A 16,970-nucleotide genomic window follows, 5' to 3' on the forward strand; every position below is an offset into this window, starting at 1 on the left:
CAAATTGCCTCCTCCTGACTTGTATGGCAGTCAGTGCCTCATTTTGGAGAAGAGGTTACATGGGAGAGTGGAATCACACTTTGAATCAAGACTCTGGGGTTCCAACCTGGCTTCATGACTCCAAGGAAAAAAGCAGTGTGTGTACTGGAAAATCTATGGGCATAAGAATTAGAAGGCTCTGAATTTGCATCCCTCCCCCCCCATGAGCTGCTAGTTGTGACTTTAAACATGTTACTTAACCTCTGACCCTTATCTTTCTGCTCTAAAATAGCAACAGTAGTGCCTGCGTCACAAGGTTATTGTGGAATTTGAAAGAAATGATGTATGTGAATATGCCTGGAATACAGAGGACCCTCAATAAATTACCACTTTTGTTACTGTTCTCTGAAACCCCCCCCCCCATTTCTTTATTGTAGGGAAATAAGTGAGTTGAGCTGCCATATCTGTATTTCCTTTCAGCTCTAAATATCCAAGACTTAAAATAGTAATTTGACCCCTCCAATACATACACCTGCTCTGATTTAGAAAATATATCTACTGTGGTAGGACTCCAAGTCTGAAATGAAAACCAACATTTACTGAGCACTTCCTGTATTCCAGGTACTATGCAAATGGCCTTACATAAATATTTACCATCCTAACAAACTTTTTTACAGAGGTACTAGATAAAACTTTGAGAAGTTAGCACACTGCTAATTGACAAAGCCTGGTAAATCTGACCCCATAGTGCATGTTCTTCACAGTACTGGAGAAAGTGCAGCAGGTTTGGGCAGATGGAAAAGCGGACTGCAGATGCAGTCACACCCACAACCTCAGCCAATAAGAGGGGGAGTTCTGGAGCTGGTGAGGGGCTCATCCTGCATCAACCAGTCACTGGACTCAGGCTGCCCCCCGGAGAGGGGGTGTGCCAGAGGGGAGAGGTGGCTCTCTTTGCCAACACTCCGTAGCTGAATGCCTGCTTCAGTCCCGAAGAAGGGGACCTGAGTGGTGCACCGCAGCATCCACTCCAGGACACCATTCACCTTCCTTCACAGGCCTCCTCTAAAGATAGGGCTCTGACCACCCAAAGGGCAGATCCCATTTCTTTTCATCTGATTTGACCTCACTGTCATGATACTTTACAGATACTTTACATGATACTTTACATCCGCGGAGCCAATGGCTGAGATCGCCAGGGATTCACTGTCATGACCTCACTGTCATGATACTGACTTTACTGTCCTTGTCAGGCATGGGACAGTTAGACGAGAGACATCCCTCAAGAGGGAACTGCCTCAAGCAGATGACACCTGAATTGACAGGTGATGGGTGGCCGGGGAGACGGCTGATTATTTCAGGCAGAAAAACCAGTTTCAGCATAGCCCTGAGAGAACAGCATCCTGTTTCCTGAAACTACTGAACAGAAAGTGCCTTCGACTAGACCAAATGGTGCCTTTGTGCGAACTTTTAGAAGGCACGCTTAGGTTTGAATTCGTATATTATTACACCACCTGTACACGCTACCCGTATTCCCTTGTACACAAGTATTTGAGTGTTGAGAGATGGCTGCGATGAGGCCAGGGCAGTAGACAACTTGCAAGGGTGTCAAATCCTCTGTGCCCCTCCACCCCCGGGCTTCTGGAGCTCCCTGTTTCCCTGTGGATTACACCACCTGGGGGTTCTCGCAGCCCACGCACTACTGGCCAGGTCAAGGCCTTACCCCTCCTCAGGGGAGCAGCCATCTGCCATCTGTTATGTCAAATCATTTTCTAAGCTTTTCCTGGCTTCGATTTTCTCATCTGCAAACTGGGGATAATGATAACCAACTCTCTAGATGATCGCAGGAAATATACTGCCATGGAAATTCTCCATCTTCCATACATATAGTTTATTAAAGGATACTGGGGCTGGGGAAGCAAGGCAGGAGAAAGATCTAAATCCCAGGTACACCAGAGAAGGGCGGAGCTATCTGTAAACACAGAACAGTCAAACTGCATTTATACTATTCTCTTCCCAGGTTTTGGCGAAGCGACTGCTACACAAATCACATCTTAAAGTCGCGGGGAGGACGGCCTGGTACCCTCTAACCGGGACAGCGCGGGCGCGGCAGGAAGCGCGAAGGAACCCAGGTTGCCAAGGCAACTCCTGGCGGGGGCCCGCACACAGCGGCCGTCCGAGCCCGCCCCCTCACGCCGTCACGCGTCCTCGCGCTTCCCCGCCTCTAGGCGCGCCGCGGCGCTGGCTACTGGCTAGACGTCTCGGTCTCACTATCCTCACTCCATCCGCGGAGCCAATGGCTGAGATCGCCAGGGAGTCGTTCACGCGAGTCACACGATGCCGGCAACCCCAAGGACCAATCACAGCGCTGAGAAGGCGGGTTGTGAGCCCTCACAAGCCAATAACGACAAAAAGAAGACGGCCTTGCGCTTTTGGCTCCACCCCCGACGCTGAGAGGCAGGTTCCGAGGCTGCCGCACCTGGCCGAGCCTGGGTGACGGTGGCCCGCAGTTCCCGCGCGGTCGTCCAGGTGAGGGGGCTGGAAGAGACTCGGGTAGGTCAGGACGCGGGAGTGGCTGGCTCCGGCCAGCTGCTCCGTGGTGTTGAGGGGAGCGGGGTCCCGCGTGGATGCGCGCTCGGGGCGCCAGTGCCGGATGTGAGGACCGCGGGCAAGGGGAACAGGTGAAAGCGGTATGAAATCTTAAATGATGGAATTGGGCTGGGGCATATTTCTTGCCCTTTAGGAGTTTTTTAGTCCTCGAAGACGGGAGATATTAGGAGATAGTTAACAGCACAGGGTGAAGGAGTGATGACAGTTTTACCAAAACGGAAGCACTACCGGGGAGGTAAGATCTGTTGTGTTTGTGCCCTGGACGTGGTGTGGTTGGGAAGAGCGTCTGAGAGGAGGTTACTGAAGGATGAGTAGGAGTTGGATGTTACCGGCAAAGGATAAATGCTGTGTCCGTTACACGTGAAATATATATAAGAATATGGCGAGGTGGGAGATGCGAGAGATGGAGAGTGGAGAAGGCCTGGCAGGGCCGGTTTTGCATCGCTGAGGGCCTTGGTCTTTGTCTTTCAGGGAGGCACACCCTTGAAATTTGTTTGAAGAAGGGGGTTAACTCCCCTGTTGAGATAATATCCCGGCATTGGATCGCTTCAGGAGGGCAAGCTTAGAGATTGGGCAACTCCAGCAAATGAGGAAACTTCTGCAGTCCGGGCTCAACTAAGGTATAGGGCCAAAGGACAGACCCTGGCTGACCCTCCTCGGACCCCTAAACTTCACGGTTTCTCAGAGCATCCACGGGTAACTAATTTTTTTCTGAGGATAGAGCACGCTTTCAGCCAATCAGGTTGCACAAGGATGAGAGAAGGAAAAGAAAATTCACTCTTTATTTCTCCTCCCCCTCCTTAATTCCTAGTTTTTGTTTTGGTTCAGTTGGCAAAGGTGTATCCACTTTCTTTTCTTGTGTTGGGAGAGTAAACTCCTGAATGTTAATTAAACCAAGTATTTCTAAATTGAGGGGGAGTTTGAAGGCTTAGGCAGCAGAGACAGGAGAGACTTAGAACACTCCTTCAGAAATGACTAAATAGGTGATGGTGCAATTCACCAAATTAGAGGTTAAAGAAGGTAGAGTATTTGGGCAGGGTTGCAGGGAGCAGTTGCTGAACTTTTGGACATGTTGAGTTTGATGGGCTTCTGAACTGTCTGATTGGAGATGGCCGGTAGAGTTTTAGATAATCAGAACCTGGAGTTTAGGAGAGAGGGCTAGGGCTAGAAAGGTTGTGGATATCTGTATTTTTAAAACAGGAAATAGGGGCGCCTGGGTGGCTCAGTCAATAAGCGTCTGCCTTCGGCTCAGGTCATGATCCCGGGGTCCTGGGATCGAGCCCCACATCGGGCTCCCTGCTCAGCGGGAAGCCTGCTCCTCCCTCTCCCACTCCCCCTGCTTGTGTTCCCTCTCTCGCTGTGTCTCTGTCAAATAAATAAATAAAATCTAAAACAAAATAAAAATAAAACAGGAAATAGTTACTATCACTCTGGGTACTCTGAAATAGTTAGAAAGGAGTAAGGAAAGCATTCTTGGGAAACTAGCCTCAATTCTCAGGTCTTCCTTTCTCAAAAGCTGTAGCACAAAAATACTAAATCAGAAAGTGCTGTCTTTCTGGCCTCCTGGTTGAGTCTTTGGATCTGTTGTGCCCTCTACTCAAAACATTCCCTGTTCCTCCCACCCACCCAACCCTACTTTACTCTCTTTTAATCAGGTCACCTCCCCCTTAGCTCCAGGTCTCAGTTTAGATGGCATCTTTCTTTAAGAACTCTTTCCTGGTCCTCTGTGTTCTAGCACTCTGTATTTCCAACCCGATATTGTTCTTATCACATAATTTTATGACAGTCTGGTTATTGCTTTGTATTCCTCTTTAGAGTTTGTATCTTGAAGTCAGGGGTGAGGACAGCAGCTAGCACGGTAACTGCACATAGTAGCGCAAATTAAATCAGAGTGAATACATGTGAATCCCAAGAACCAAGGAAGGAGAGTATTTTAAGGAGAGAAGTAGCAAATCTTCAGATTGGTCAAATAAAACCAAAGAATGTTTGTCGGATTTGGCAGCTAGGAGATCCTTAGTGATTATATTAGTGAGTAAATTCAGTGCAGTGATGAGCACAGAAAGCAGATTGTAAAAGCTGGAGAGTAAATGGGAAATGTGAAAATGAAGACAGCCTGTGTAGAATAATATTTAAGGAGCCTTGGGAAAGCTGTAGGAATTATTCCCTTTTTCCTATAATATTTACTGTGTGCTTTATTATTTCTTATTACAGTAGAGCCTAAGGGATGAGTGCATAGGCTCCCCCACTTAATATTTTTGTCACTTGGGTTACAAAAGTTGTTTACTCTTTCTAAACCTCAGTTTTTCAATTATAAAATAGAGATGATAAAATTACCTACTTCATGAAGGTATGGTAAGGATTAAAGTCTTTAATATAGAGAGAGCATACAGAACTCTTAAAACACAGTTCCTGGCATATAAGAAGTGCCCCCAAATTCTTAGCTTCTTGTAGCTACTATGTGTAAGGTCCTATGTTAAGTACTTAACATTAGGTCTTGGACCCATTAGAACTATTGTTTTTCTTTTTTCAACTTTATCGAGGTATAATTGACAGGTAAAATTGTAAGATATTTAAAGTGCTCATTGTGGTGATTTAATATATACATACCTTGTGAAAAGATCCCCACCATTTAGTTACTATTGTTATTCTGTGCATTTTGCAGATGATAAAACTGAGGCTTAGAGAGGTTATATAACTTGCTCAAGGTCACACAGCTAGTAAGTGGTGTTCGTTCAACATTGCCAAATTTGGTAATGACCTCATGAAAAATGAGGATTGGAATGACTGTTTTACCTTGCAAGTTAGAAGACCGAAGATACCTTGGTGTTAGCGGGAGCTAGATTGTAAGTAGATGAGTGAGTTGTATGGGTAAGAGGAAAGCAGGGGGAGGCTTTTTGTTGATTTCTCCCTAGAGAAAGAAGCTGGTTCAAAGAAAAAGAAGAGGGACAGTGGCTTGGGGAAGAGGAGATACAGGTTAGGAAAACTTTGCACTAGAAATGAAGACTTGAGTATGTTTATAAACTTGAGGGGATGGACTTAGTGAAGAGGGAAGAACGAAAGATGAGAAAGGGTAAGTGACAGGTTCTCAGGTAAAATAAGAACAGAAGACTGGTCACTCTCAGAGAGGGGGAGCGAGAAAAGAGGAATTTTGAGGTTGGGATGGCCCAGGATGTAACTGTAGCTTCCATAGTATAAGTCATTGAGAATGAGTAGGACAAAAAAATAAGGCTGCAGAGTGAATTCAGAGACCTGAGGAAGCTGGCTAAGTAAGCTTCCCAGACCCTCCATGAGGAACTGGTCAGAGGTCAATATGGGAAGTGGGGCATTTTAAGCACTATTAAGAGTGCTTCTGAGGCATTTTGTTTTTAAAGTAGTGTATTATAATTAATAAGTTAGGAACAACAGTGAACATTTTTAGGAAAATGACACTCTTTATAAACTTTTCTTTTTTGATTTGGTGACGTATTATGCTTATTTGTTGTATAGATAAAGCATACTCATGAGAAAATTATAATTGTAAGAAGGTATAAAATGGAAAGAAATTTTTCTCCTCTCCTCCATTACAGCTCCCCCCCCACCCCGGGTGTGCACATATGAAAATGAGAGCATCTATTACCTCTTGATCTCTTTTCCCTAAAGGTCATCACTCTCAGTTGTTCCCTGGATATCCTTCCATATATTTTGTGTGTCTCTCTGTGTGTGTGTGTGTGTCTGTGTCCGCCTGTCCATAGGCATGAAAGTGCACAATATATAACCTTTTCACAAAAACAAAAGGGGGGTGCTCCTGTTATGTGCATTATTCCTCCTAAACTTGCTGTTTCACTTAACATTGTATCTTGGACATCTTTCTTTGTGGGAACATAGAGATTTTCCTGTTCTTTTAAGTGGCTGTATAATTGTCTATGGAAGGACTTAGGGTTTATTTAACTCCTTTCTTGTTGATGGACTTATTGTTTTTCTTTTTTCTTTGTTTTTGCTGCTATAAGCAGTGCTTCTTTCAGTCTTAGTGTGCCTGAGTGAGAAAATTGCTGGGTCAAAGGGTATATTTATTTTGAATTGTGACAAATATTGTGAATTTTTCTTCAAAGGCCTACTAATCCCTTCATCAACAATGTATAATGGTGTCTGTTTCCCCAAATTGTTACCCTTACCAGTACTCTGTCCTGAACACTGACACTTTTAAAGATTTTTGTTTTAGGGTGTATTTCTTTATTTGAGTCTAACTGAACTGCTTATTTGTTTAGTGAACATTTGTATTTATTTTTCCGTGAACCCATTGGGAATGGCCTTTGTCGTTTTTCTGTTGGGTTTTTAGTCTTTTTCTAAAGCACACTTTTCAGCCTTTTGTCATAAGTGTTGGAAGTATTTTTTCCAGTTTGTCATTTGATCTTTGACTTTATTTATACTTGTCTATTTGTCCCCCAATTAGAAGTATTTAATTTTTATGTAGTCTTACTTGGCAGACTTTTTCTTTATAGGGTTTTTGGTGTTTTTTTGTGATTTTTTGTTTGTTTTTGTTTTTTTGGTTTTAAATGACGCTCGAACGCCATTATTGGTAATTGAAATTACAAATTTTTCCATGGAGACCACATTGAAAAGTCTCTTTAAAGGTAGTTTGAAATTCTTTGTCCACTGTTGTTTAGATCCTGCTCTTGAAAGTTAACAGGTGGCTTTTATTTTTTATTTTTAAAAGATTTTATTTATTTATTTGACAGAGAGCACAAGCAGGGGGAGCAGCAGCAGAGGGAGAGGGAGAAGCAGACTCCCCGCTGAGCAGGGAGCCCGATGCAGGACTCCATCCCAGGACCCTGAGATCATGACCTGAGCCGAAGGCAAATGGTTAACCAAAGGCAGACGCTTAACTGACTGAGCCACCCAGGCGCCCCTATTTATTTATTTGAGAGAGAGCGCGCGCATGCCCTCACCCAAGCCCTCACCCTCATAAGGGAGGGGGAGTAGCAGGGAGAGAGGGGCAGGGAGGGAGAAAGAATCTCAAGTGGACTCTGCCCTGCGAAGTGGAGGCCGAGCAAGATCTCATGACCCTGAGATCATGACCTAAGCAGAAACTAAGAGTCCTGACCTTTAACTGATTGAGCCACCCAGGTGCCCCAACATGTGGCTGGCTGGCTGGCTGGCTTATTTATTTATTTAAATTCAGTTAATTAACATAATGCATTATTTGTTTCAGGGGTACAGGTCTGGGATTCATCAGTCTTATGTAATACCTAGTGTTCATTACAACACCTACACTCCCCAATTTCCATTACCCAGTTATCCCATCCCTTCACCCCCTCCCTCCAGCAACCCCCATTTTGTTTCCTAAGATTAAGAGTCTCTTAAATCAGGGGCGCCTGGGTGGCTCAGTTGGTTAAGCAACTGCCTTCAGCTCAGGTCATGATCCTGGAGTCCCGGGATCGAGTCCTGCATCAAGCTCCCTGCTCAGCAGGGAGTGTGCTTCTCCCTCTGACCCTCCCGGCTTCTCATGTGCTCTCTCTCTCTCAAATAAATAAATAAAATCTTAAAAAAAAAAAAAAAAAAAAAGTCTCTTAAATCAATGTCTGCAAATGGACATGGTGATGATACCCAGTAGACTTTTTTTTTTTTTAAAGATTTTATTTATTTATCTGAGAGAGAAAGAATGAGACAGAGAGAGCATGAGAGGGAGGAGGGTCAGAGGGAGAAGCAGACTCCCTGCCGAGCAGGGAGCCCGATGCAGGACTCGATCCCGGGACTCCAGGATCATGACCTGAGCTGAAAGCAGTCGCTTAACCAACTGAGCCACCCAGGCGCCCTAGACTTTTTTTTTTTAATCACATGTTTAGGATCTGAGAATTGGTACTTTAGTATTTGTGGTTTTTAAAATTATCAGAAGTTGGATTTTAAAAATTATTTTCTGGGAATTTCATTGTTTGGCTTACTTGGTTTGCTTGCTTGCTTATGTATTTATTTATTTTTACAGAATTCTAAGGCTTTCAGCAGAGATTTGAGAAATGGCAACAAATGAAAGTATCGGCATCTTTAGTTCAGCATCCTTGGCTGTGGAGTATGTAGATTCACTTTTACCTGAGAACCCTCTACAAGAACCATTTAAGAATGCTTGGAACTATATGCTGAATAATTACACAAAGTTCCAGATTGCAACATGGGGATCCTTGATAGTTCATGAGGTCCTTTATTTCTTGTTCTGTTTACCTGGATTTTTGTTTCAATTTATACCTTACATGAAGAAGTTCAAAATTCAAAAGGTGAGTGTGATGGACTTACAGTCAAATGTTATTATTCATGTTGAATATTTTAAAAGTAAATGTAACTTTGTTTTAAGAGAACCTAGATCAGGACTGTCCAATAGATAGAGAAAGAAGGAACATATGTAATTTTACGTTTTCTGATAGAATACATAAAAAGGTATAAAGAAATAGGGACATTAGTTTTAATATTATATTTTATTTAACACAGTAAATTGAAATTATTATTTCAATAAGTAATCAGAATTTAGAAGTACTTAATGGGATGTTTTATGTTCATGTTCTCACAATCAGTCTTTGAAATTGGGTGTTTTACATTAATTTTAGCCCATCTAAGTTTAGACTAGCCGTATTTAAAGTGTTCTGTAGCCACATATTTCTAGTTCCTGCCACATTGGACAACCCTAGATCATTACTGATAATGTTTCAAAAATAATTTGTTAACTTGTGCTTTCAGTAGGTGTGACATTTATCTAATTTGGGTTTATAATCTTTAAACTAGCTGGAAAGAGAAGTTACAGGGATTTGTAGATACTTTGCAGTTCACTCCAACCCTTGATGTCTCAGCCACTAAGTGTATGTTTAATATGGTAAGATCTTTATCAGGGCTATTAAAGTTTTGTTTTTTCCTTAAATATATGATGTTGGTTCTGCGGGATTCAGGTCATCCCAAATGAGGAAGTCATGATGCTCCCAGATTCTAGGTATTTGCTTCAATGCACTAAGTTCCTTGAGACTCCCACCGTGCATGACAAAGTGTTGAGGTAGACACAGTGCCTCTTCTTAGTTGTAGTCATGGGGAAAATAGCTCTACCACTGTGAAGACTAGAGCTTGACAGGGTGCCCAGAACAGAATCTGGACTAGCTTATCAGAGATGATTTATCAGCACTTGGCAAAGCCATGGTAGTGTCTAATATTTGCTGTTTACTTTCTAAAAAGTCATGCCAAACTAAAACTCGGGGGCACATGGTCTATGTAGAAAGTGGACATCTTGAGAGCGTTCACCTGTGGAGACTAACTTGTACTCACCAAGTACACATCAGGTGGCAGTCACCATGCACATTCTCTCCCACCAGTCTCTTAGCCCTGTTGCCTCTCCCAGTGAGTCTCACTTCAGGTGCTCACTCAAGTGTTGTTGTTGATCCTTTCTGGGGATAGTGCATGGGGTCAGGCCACTAGACTCTAAGCCAAAGGAGGGAGGAGCAAAAGGAAAAGGGGGAGGAATTAAAAAGGGACATGTCCAAAGGGGAGTATTCTGTTACCCTAAATTAAAGACAGAACTTCCAAAATGCTTTTTATAACAGGGCCTGCTTTGAAAAGCAGAATTCAGTTTGGATGTGTAAGTTCTCATGCATGTTTGGGGTGATTCTGGCTACAGTGTGTCACTCCTGTATTTGTTGATAGGGCTGATTCATGGTGTGTCTGGCCAGGCTGGAGTATCCTTGTCCTCCTCCTCCCCTCTGCCCTTGACTCACTGGTCAGAGGTGGTAAATTTTCCAGAGAGAGGAAGGCCTTTTTCAGTCATGGTTTTATGCATGATTTTAAAATAAACTGTGGCAAAAGACAGTACAAGTAGTTGTCTAGTTGGTTACGGGTAGTTTTTTAAAGATTTTATTTATTTATCTGACAGAGCAAGAGAGCACAAGCAGGGGGAACAGTAGAGGGAGAGGAAGAAGCAGACTCCCTGCCAAGCAGGGAGCCCGATGCGGGGCTCAGCCCCAGGACCCTGGGATCATGACCGAGCCGAAGGCAGACGCTTAACCATCTGAGCCACCCAGGTGCCCTATAAACAGAAATTGAAAGGCTGGGTAGTGTGGCTTCACATTGCCTTGTCTTCCTTTGAGTTTCACAACTGTTAAAAATCCCTACTTTGAGCTTTTTTTTTCTTAAGATATCATTTATTTATTTGTCAGAGAGAGAACATGAGCAGGGATAGGGGCAGAGGGAAGGGGAGAAGCAGACTCCTCACTGAGCAAGGAGTTGGACATGGGACTCGATCCCAGGATCCCAGAATCATGACTCCAGCCGAAGGCAGATGCTTAACCAACTGAGCCACCTAGGCAATCCTAACTGCAGCCCTTTAAATTGAATAAACTTAGGTTTTTTTTATATGGCTTGCTAATCAAGTCGATATCCTGATGAGGTTTTTTTGAACATTTACTACATTGATCTTACTTTTCTCGCTTTGGCTTTTATCTTTGAACATCGTTATCTGCGGGGCAGTAGCTCTCCATTCTTTGGGAACCACTGGACCCATTTCTGAAGTTCTTTCAGCTCAGTGAATTTATAATTCTGTCATCATATGTGAACAAAACTATGCTTATTTCTGGGAACAAGCACCGCTGAATGGCTGGCAGCATCGATTTCCCTTTGTAATAGAGGCTTCCGGTGCTGCCTGCAGGACTGCCGCAACAATTGGGAGAACCCACCTGTGATCTTAGCGTAACACATTTCTGCTCTGAGAGTCCTGGCTGACAGAAGGGAATGATCTGTGGGCTGCAGAGACTGGACAGTTACTCTGTAGTGTTTCTTTGGTTTGTTCGAGATCATTAGCCTGGGCTTGTGTATTAACAGTTTCTTTACCTATTTAAACTAGTGATCACAGTTGTCAAGAAGTTAGAAGGGGAGGAGGCTGTGATTCCTGGGCCTCAGTTACTGTCATATAGTCACTGTAATATGGAATTCACATCATAAGATTAATTAAATAATGTAGAATTACGATCACCTAGAAACATTACAGAAACAATTAGGAATTCACTCTTAAGTATCAAGTCAAACTACTGATAGCAGTGGCTAATAGTAAATATTGTGATTTTTCTCCATAGGATAAACCAGAAACATGGGAAAACCAATGGAAATGTTTTAAAGTACTTCTCTTTAATCACTTTTGCATCCAGCTTCCTTTGATCTGTGGAACTTATTATTTTACAGAGTATTTTAATATACCTTATGATTGGGAAAGAATGCCAAGATGGTATGTAGATAAAGATTTGATTTTGATACTCAGTCATGGTTTATCGTCCAGTTAAAATACCCTTCATGTTTATCTTCTTCATGTTTGTTCTAAACTTGAGAAGTAAATAAAATGTAGAAAAGTAAGCCATAGTAGAAACTTAAAACGTTTCCATTTTTCTGTCTTCCTGTGTTTTAATGTAATATTTTATTGGAAAGTGACTTATGTATGTATTTATTTATTTTGGAAAGTGATTTCTTACATCAGAAGTTTCGGTAGCATCCTTTATATTATTTTATACAGATACACCTGCTTATACCCAGAAAAACTATATTACATTTTAAGTCTGAAATGAATAAAAAGAAAAGAGTAATTGTGAGGTTTATAAAAGTTGTGTCTATATAGACACAAATATATATTACCTGAGCACTAGTAGTTGTGTTCAAATAATATTTGTATTCAACTATCTGCTCTGGACATAATCTGAATACAGATACACCAATATATAGGTGTATACTTTTTCTTTGTAATATATGTAATATAAAAGTTTTTGTGTATGTGTTTATTTGTATATAAAATGTTTTGCCCATTGCACTTATGTCCCTCTCTTTGGTGGAAAGAAGTGATGATTTTTACTATTGATAATCTCAGTTCTAGTCCCTCATCAGTCCTCATCAATATTACTCTTTTCCTAGAAGTTTTGGATTTTGTTTCTTAACTTTGATTTTATACATGTGAAATTTTTTTCAGTGTTTTTTTTTCTTTAAGTGGGCTCCATGCCCAACATTCAGCTTGAACTCATGACCCTGCAGTCAAGAGTTGCATGTTCTACTTACTGAGCCAGCCAGGCGCCCATGTACATGGCAGTTTTTAAAAAATGAACTAGAATTGGGATCGTGGTCAATCTCTTTAACCCTGCTGCAGGAGGCATTATAGAGCCACCTTTACGTAGCAATTGTGAGAGCTTGTTGCTATGTATCCAGTTGGTCAAGCTGGTTAGTGGGTATTTGGTTTCATGTAATTCTCCAAACAGTGATCCCAAGGAAAAGTTTAGGTTGTTGAAGCAAGTTATTTTATACTCATTACAGTGTTTTCATCCTGAAGGTATCTGCTTTTGGCAAGATGCTTCGGCTGTGCAGTGATTGAGGATACCTGGCACTATTTCCTGCATAGGCTCTTACATCACAAAAGAATATATAAATATATTCATAAAGTTCATCATGAGTTTCAGGTATGTTAGAATTATTTTTAACACATTTTTTTCTATTAAAGGCAAAATGCTTTTTTAAAATCTTCTGAGGTTTTAAAAAAATTGTCAGTGATGTTTTTATTTCTTTCTCTTTGGCATGAACATGTTAAGAACATCACACACACACACACACAAACCAGTTCTATAACTTTTCAAGAAAAGTGTTACATGAAATAGTTCAGTTTCTCATTTGGGGCCAGACCACTATCCTGTCACAGTTGGTACTTGGCAGATTAATAGAGACCATAGTGATGTTAAGGTCATTTAAATTGGACCCCAAAACAATGAACCTTTCATCTTTAAATTTCTAAAACAATTACCGACTTGTTTGATGAACACATTTCCACCTCATTCTGACCCCTACAAAAACCGATTTTATCAGAACTGCTTTGAATATACCTTTGTCAAACTGGTTTTGTCGATATGTTCTGCATTGGCCCTGATTACATGGTATGCTAAATCAAGCATCCCTTTCTAAGAAGCAGAACAAATTCAGAAGCATAAACCAAAATTAGAATTTAAGTCAATTGTTTAATGCCTTTATCTTTTTTTTTTTTTTTAAAGATTTTATTTATTTATTTGACAGAGGGAGACACAGTGAGAGCAGGAACACAAGCAGGGGGAGTGGGAGAGGGAGAAGCAGGCTTCCCACTGAGCAGGGAGCCCGATGCGGGGCTCGATCCCAGGACCCTGGGATCATGACCTGAGCCGAAGGCAGACGCTTAACGACTGAGCCACCCAGGCGCCCCGCCTTTATCTTTTTTTTTATAGTTAATATTTTTATTGATGTTTGCTTGTTGAACCCAGTGAGTTGTTCTTTTGACAAATTTTCCGGCGTCAGGAAGATAAAGAATTTGAATTTACAGTGTCAAATAAAGAATAATAGACAGATCATGAGCACTTTGAGGTATATAGGTTGGGCTCTGACTAATGCTCAAGATTAGGGAAACTCTATGGGACTGTCTGATCCAGAATTTCATTGATTCTTGCCCCTGGGGATGTGGGAATCTGGGAAGGGTTTGGCACATGTTTTCATACCCCTCCCATGTTCATCACCATAAAGAGGAGCACCCACTTAGCTCATCTTCTTTTTACTGGAAACCTTTGAAAGAAAATACAAGAATTCATATGTATCTGGGAAACAAAGGTTGCCAAATACATGTTCAGATTGTTAGACTATATTTGGAAGACTGAATAATTTTTTAATGCCTTTATCTTAAACCATCAAAGGCAGTTACTAAGATTCTCTTAAGGACATCCCTAGACCTTTTGATGTTTGGTAGGAACAAAAAGATGTTTTTATTAAGAATTACTGTTCTTTGTTATATATCTATGGTTAGATATACTGTCATTACCTATAGAAACAATCTAATTTTATAAAACTGTATGCATAAATTAGAATATATGTATTTGTCACGTTCTCCAGAGAAACAAAATCAGTAGGAGATACATACACACACACACACACAGATTTATTTTAAGGAACTGGCTCATGTGATTGTGGGGCTTGGCAAGTCTGATTGCGTAGGACAGACCAAGGACTGGAAATTCAAGCAGGGTTTCTCTATTGCAGTCGTGAGAATTCTTTCTTCTTTGTGAAACCTCAGTCTTTGCTTTTAAGGCCTTCAACTGGTTGGATAAAGCCCGCTTGCATTATGGAGGGTAATCTCCCTTACTCAGAGTCTACTGATTAGTAGGAGTCACATCTACAAAATACCTTCCCAGCCGTATGGTGTTTGACCAACCAAACAGTTGGGCACTGTAGCTTAGCTAAGCTGACACATAAAATTAACAGTCACAATATATTAAAGCATTCGTATTTATTTATTTTAGGCTCCATTTGGAATGGAAGCTGAATATGCACATCCCTTGGAAACTCTGATTCTTGGAACTGGATTTTTCATTGGAATCATGCTGTTATGTGACCATGTCATTCTCCTTTGGGCATGGGTGACTATCCGTTTGATAGAAACTATTGATGTCCACAGGTGAGTTATGGTTTCTATTCAGGTGTAAGATATCAAAATATAAAATATCTTTGTTTTCATGGTCATAAGATCATCTTTATTTCTAAGCAGACTAATAGGACAGATTAAATTGTAAAGGATGTCTCCTTCCTTCATTCTTTCCTTCCACTGTTGTCTTCTCCCTCCTGCCCTCTCAGCTTCCTGAGGAAGGGAGGGGGTGGGTGATTCAGAGCTGTACAGTTGTGGCTATCAGATTCTAGATTTGTTGTTGGAAATAAAGGAGGATACTCTGAAAGAATTGCTACATAGTGATTCTCAGGTTTAACCTTCTTAGTGCTTGATACTCATTTCATTTAACTTTTCCTAAAGGACATAGACTGTTAGGGGCATTACAAACTGTGGTGAGAAAGCTCCTCTAAAGAAAAATAATTCTTGAAAATCTGTGTCTAAAGATTCATTATTATAACCCCCACTTTCATCCCCTGTTGTGTAATAATTAAATTCCATAGATCTTTCAGGGCTTTTATTTTAATTTCTTAAAATGGTTTCTAGAATATGTACCATTTTTCTGTGAGTTTTTGTCTTGTGTAAACCTGTCAGAAACCAAGTGACTGAGGTAAAGTGGAATATTATTTGAATTAGTTAACAGGCATATTACTATCAATGAAAATGTCAGTTATTTAAAATGTATTTATTTCCTTAAGAATCTTTATCATTTTTATTTCAGTGGTTATGACATTCCTCTCAACCCTTTAAATCTGATCCCTTTCTATGCTGGTTCTCGGCATCATGATTTCCACCACATGAACTTCATCGGAAACTATGCTTCAACATTTACATGGTGGGATAGAATTTTCGGAACAGACTCTCAATTTACTGCCTACTATGAAAAGATGAAGAAGATTGAGAAAAAGACTGAGTAAATATCTAAACCTTCCTGAACATACACACTTTCCTGAATTGAAGCGAGTAGCTAACATTGCTTCTGCAGAGCAGAAATAAACAAGTGTCGTGGCTGCTAAGTGATACAAAGGACATTAACAACCTTTAATTATCTTCCTAGTGGGAACTTTTTCTACTTTACATAAAAGTTCTGTATGTGTAGAAATAAGTATATATTTAAGTACGATTTTCATGAGGAAGTTGTAAAGGCCATGTTGCTAACCTTACAGAAAGGTTTTAAGTAATGGAAGAAGTATTAATTTCTGTCTTTCCCCCAGTAATACCATAGGCCTGAAGTTGAAACTGGTCTTTAAAATCTTTTATATATATAGTGGCCATTTCAGAAACTCTTAGTAGGGTGTTGGCCTCATGTTGAACTTTAAACATTTTTTAGAATTTGCCTAAACATCAAAGTATCATGGGTTGAACCATACCAGTTGACAGTGGGTGAGGCTGCCGAATCAGGAATAGCCAGTACCAAGAACTTCACTCTTGTCCTGAGCCGACCGGTTTGGGGTGATTCTCTTTCTTTGAGAAGTCTTTTGGGATTTGCACCGTACTGCTGGTGTCTATAAATTAAGGCATTTCTGAATTGTTGTAAGTGGAATATTTTAGTCTAAAGGTTTTCGGGTTACTTGAATTCTTTAAAAAATTGAGCTTTATTTCTGCTATTTACCCTTTCATTTTTGTATTTCAAGTTTTCATTATACTTAAAACTGTATCTTGAAACGAACTGACTTGCTGTATTTGCACTTTGAACTATTGAAATAAATGTGATTTTTTTTGTCTGATTATCCAGTTTCCAATTTTGAACATCAGTTTTATTTTATTCTTATAAGGAAAAAGTACAGAAATCATTAAATTAAGTTTTGTAATAAAAGGAATAATTCTACTTTTTTTAAGTGCTTCATTTGCTGAACTTCTTGGGCAGTTTCAACATGTATTTATCAGGCTATGATTGTGGGGAATTCCATTGACCTAGTATTGAGACAGCTCTTCTCTGGTTAAAAGATGTATGCTTTCTGTA

At 40.8% G+C, this 16,970-nt stretch overlaps 2 protein-coding genes across 6 annotated transcripts in view; both read left to right on the forward strand.

Annotated features, from left to right (window-relative positions):
- KLHL2 (kelch like family member 2) overlaps positions 1-2,133 on the forward strand; it is a 106,423-nt gene extending 104,290 nt beyond the window's left edge. Inside the window, exon 15 of the mRNA XM_064585231.1 lies at positions 1,997-2,133. Coding sequence (XP_064441301.1) covers positions 1,997-2,034 — 38 coding nt within the window. The 3' untranslated portion in view covers positions 2,035-2,133. The remainder of the gene's footprint in view (positions 1-1,996) is intronic.
- Positions 2,134-2,365: 232 nt separating this feature from the next.
- On the forward strand, positions 2,366-16,735 carry MSMO1 (methylsterol monooxygenase 1). Of its 5 annotated transcripts, none has more exons than XM_064585236.1 (6): positions 2,366-2,505; positions 8,546-8,831; positions 11,658-11,806; positions 12,890-13,016; positions 14,868-15,022; positions 15,729-16,735. In XM_064585236.1, exons 2-6 carry the CDS (start codon positions 8,577-8,579, stop codon positions 15,922-15,924), a joined length of 882 nt encoding a protein of 293 aa, XP_064441306.1. In that variant the 5' UTR covers positions 2,366-2,505; positions 8,546-8,576; the 3' UTR covers positions 15,925-16,735. The 5 variants fall into 5 exon arrangements, with proteins under 5 accessions (XP_064441306.1, XP_064441307.1, XP_064441308.1 ...); XM_064585237.1 differs by having other exon boundaries at positions 2,414-2,529; XM_064585238.1 differs by lacking the exon at positions 2,366-2,505 and adding an exon at positions 2,555-2,821.
- The last annotated feature ends 235 nt before the right edge of the window (positions 16,736-16,970 follow it).

The sequence above is a fragment of the Mirounga angustirostris genome, unplaced genomic scaffold, assembly GCF_029215605.1.
Source record: "Mirounga angustirostris isolate CCGP_5_RB_7025 unplaced genomic scaffold, mMirAng1.0.hap1 SCAF_2, whole genome shotgun sequence".
NCBI lineage: Eukaryota > Metazoa > Chordata > Mammalia > Carnivora > Phocidae > Mirounga > Mirounga angustirostris.

Excerpts from the sequence above, each read along its gene's own strand:
- MSMO1 (XM_064585236.1), top strand. The coding sequence starts at position 8,577 with ATGGCAACAAATGAAAGTATCGGCATCTTTAGTTCAGCATCCTTGGCT. Across the intron at positions 8,832-11,657 it reads AGAAGTTCAAAATTCAAAAG|GATAAACCAGAAACATGGGA; the intron begins GTGAGTGTGATG and ends TTTTCTCCATAG. Across the intron at positions 11,807-12,889 it reads TGGGAAAGAATGCCAAGATG|GTATCTGCTTTTGGCAAGAT; the intron begins GTATGTAGATAA and ends TTCATCCTGAAG.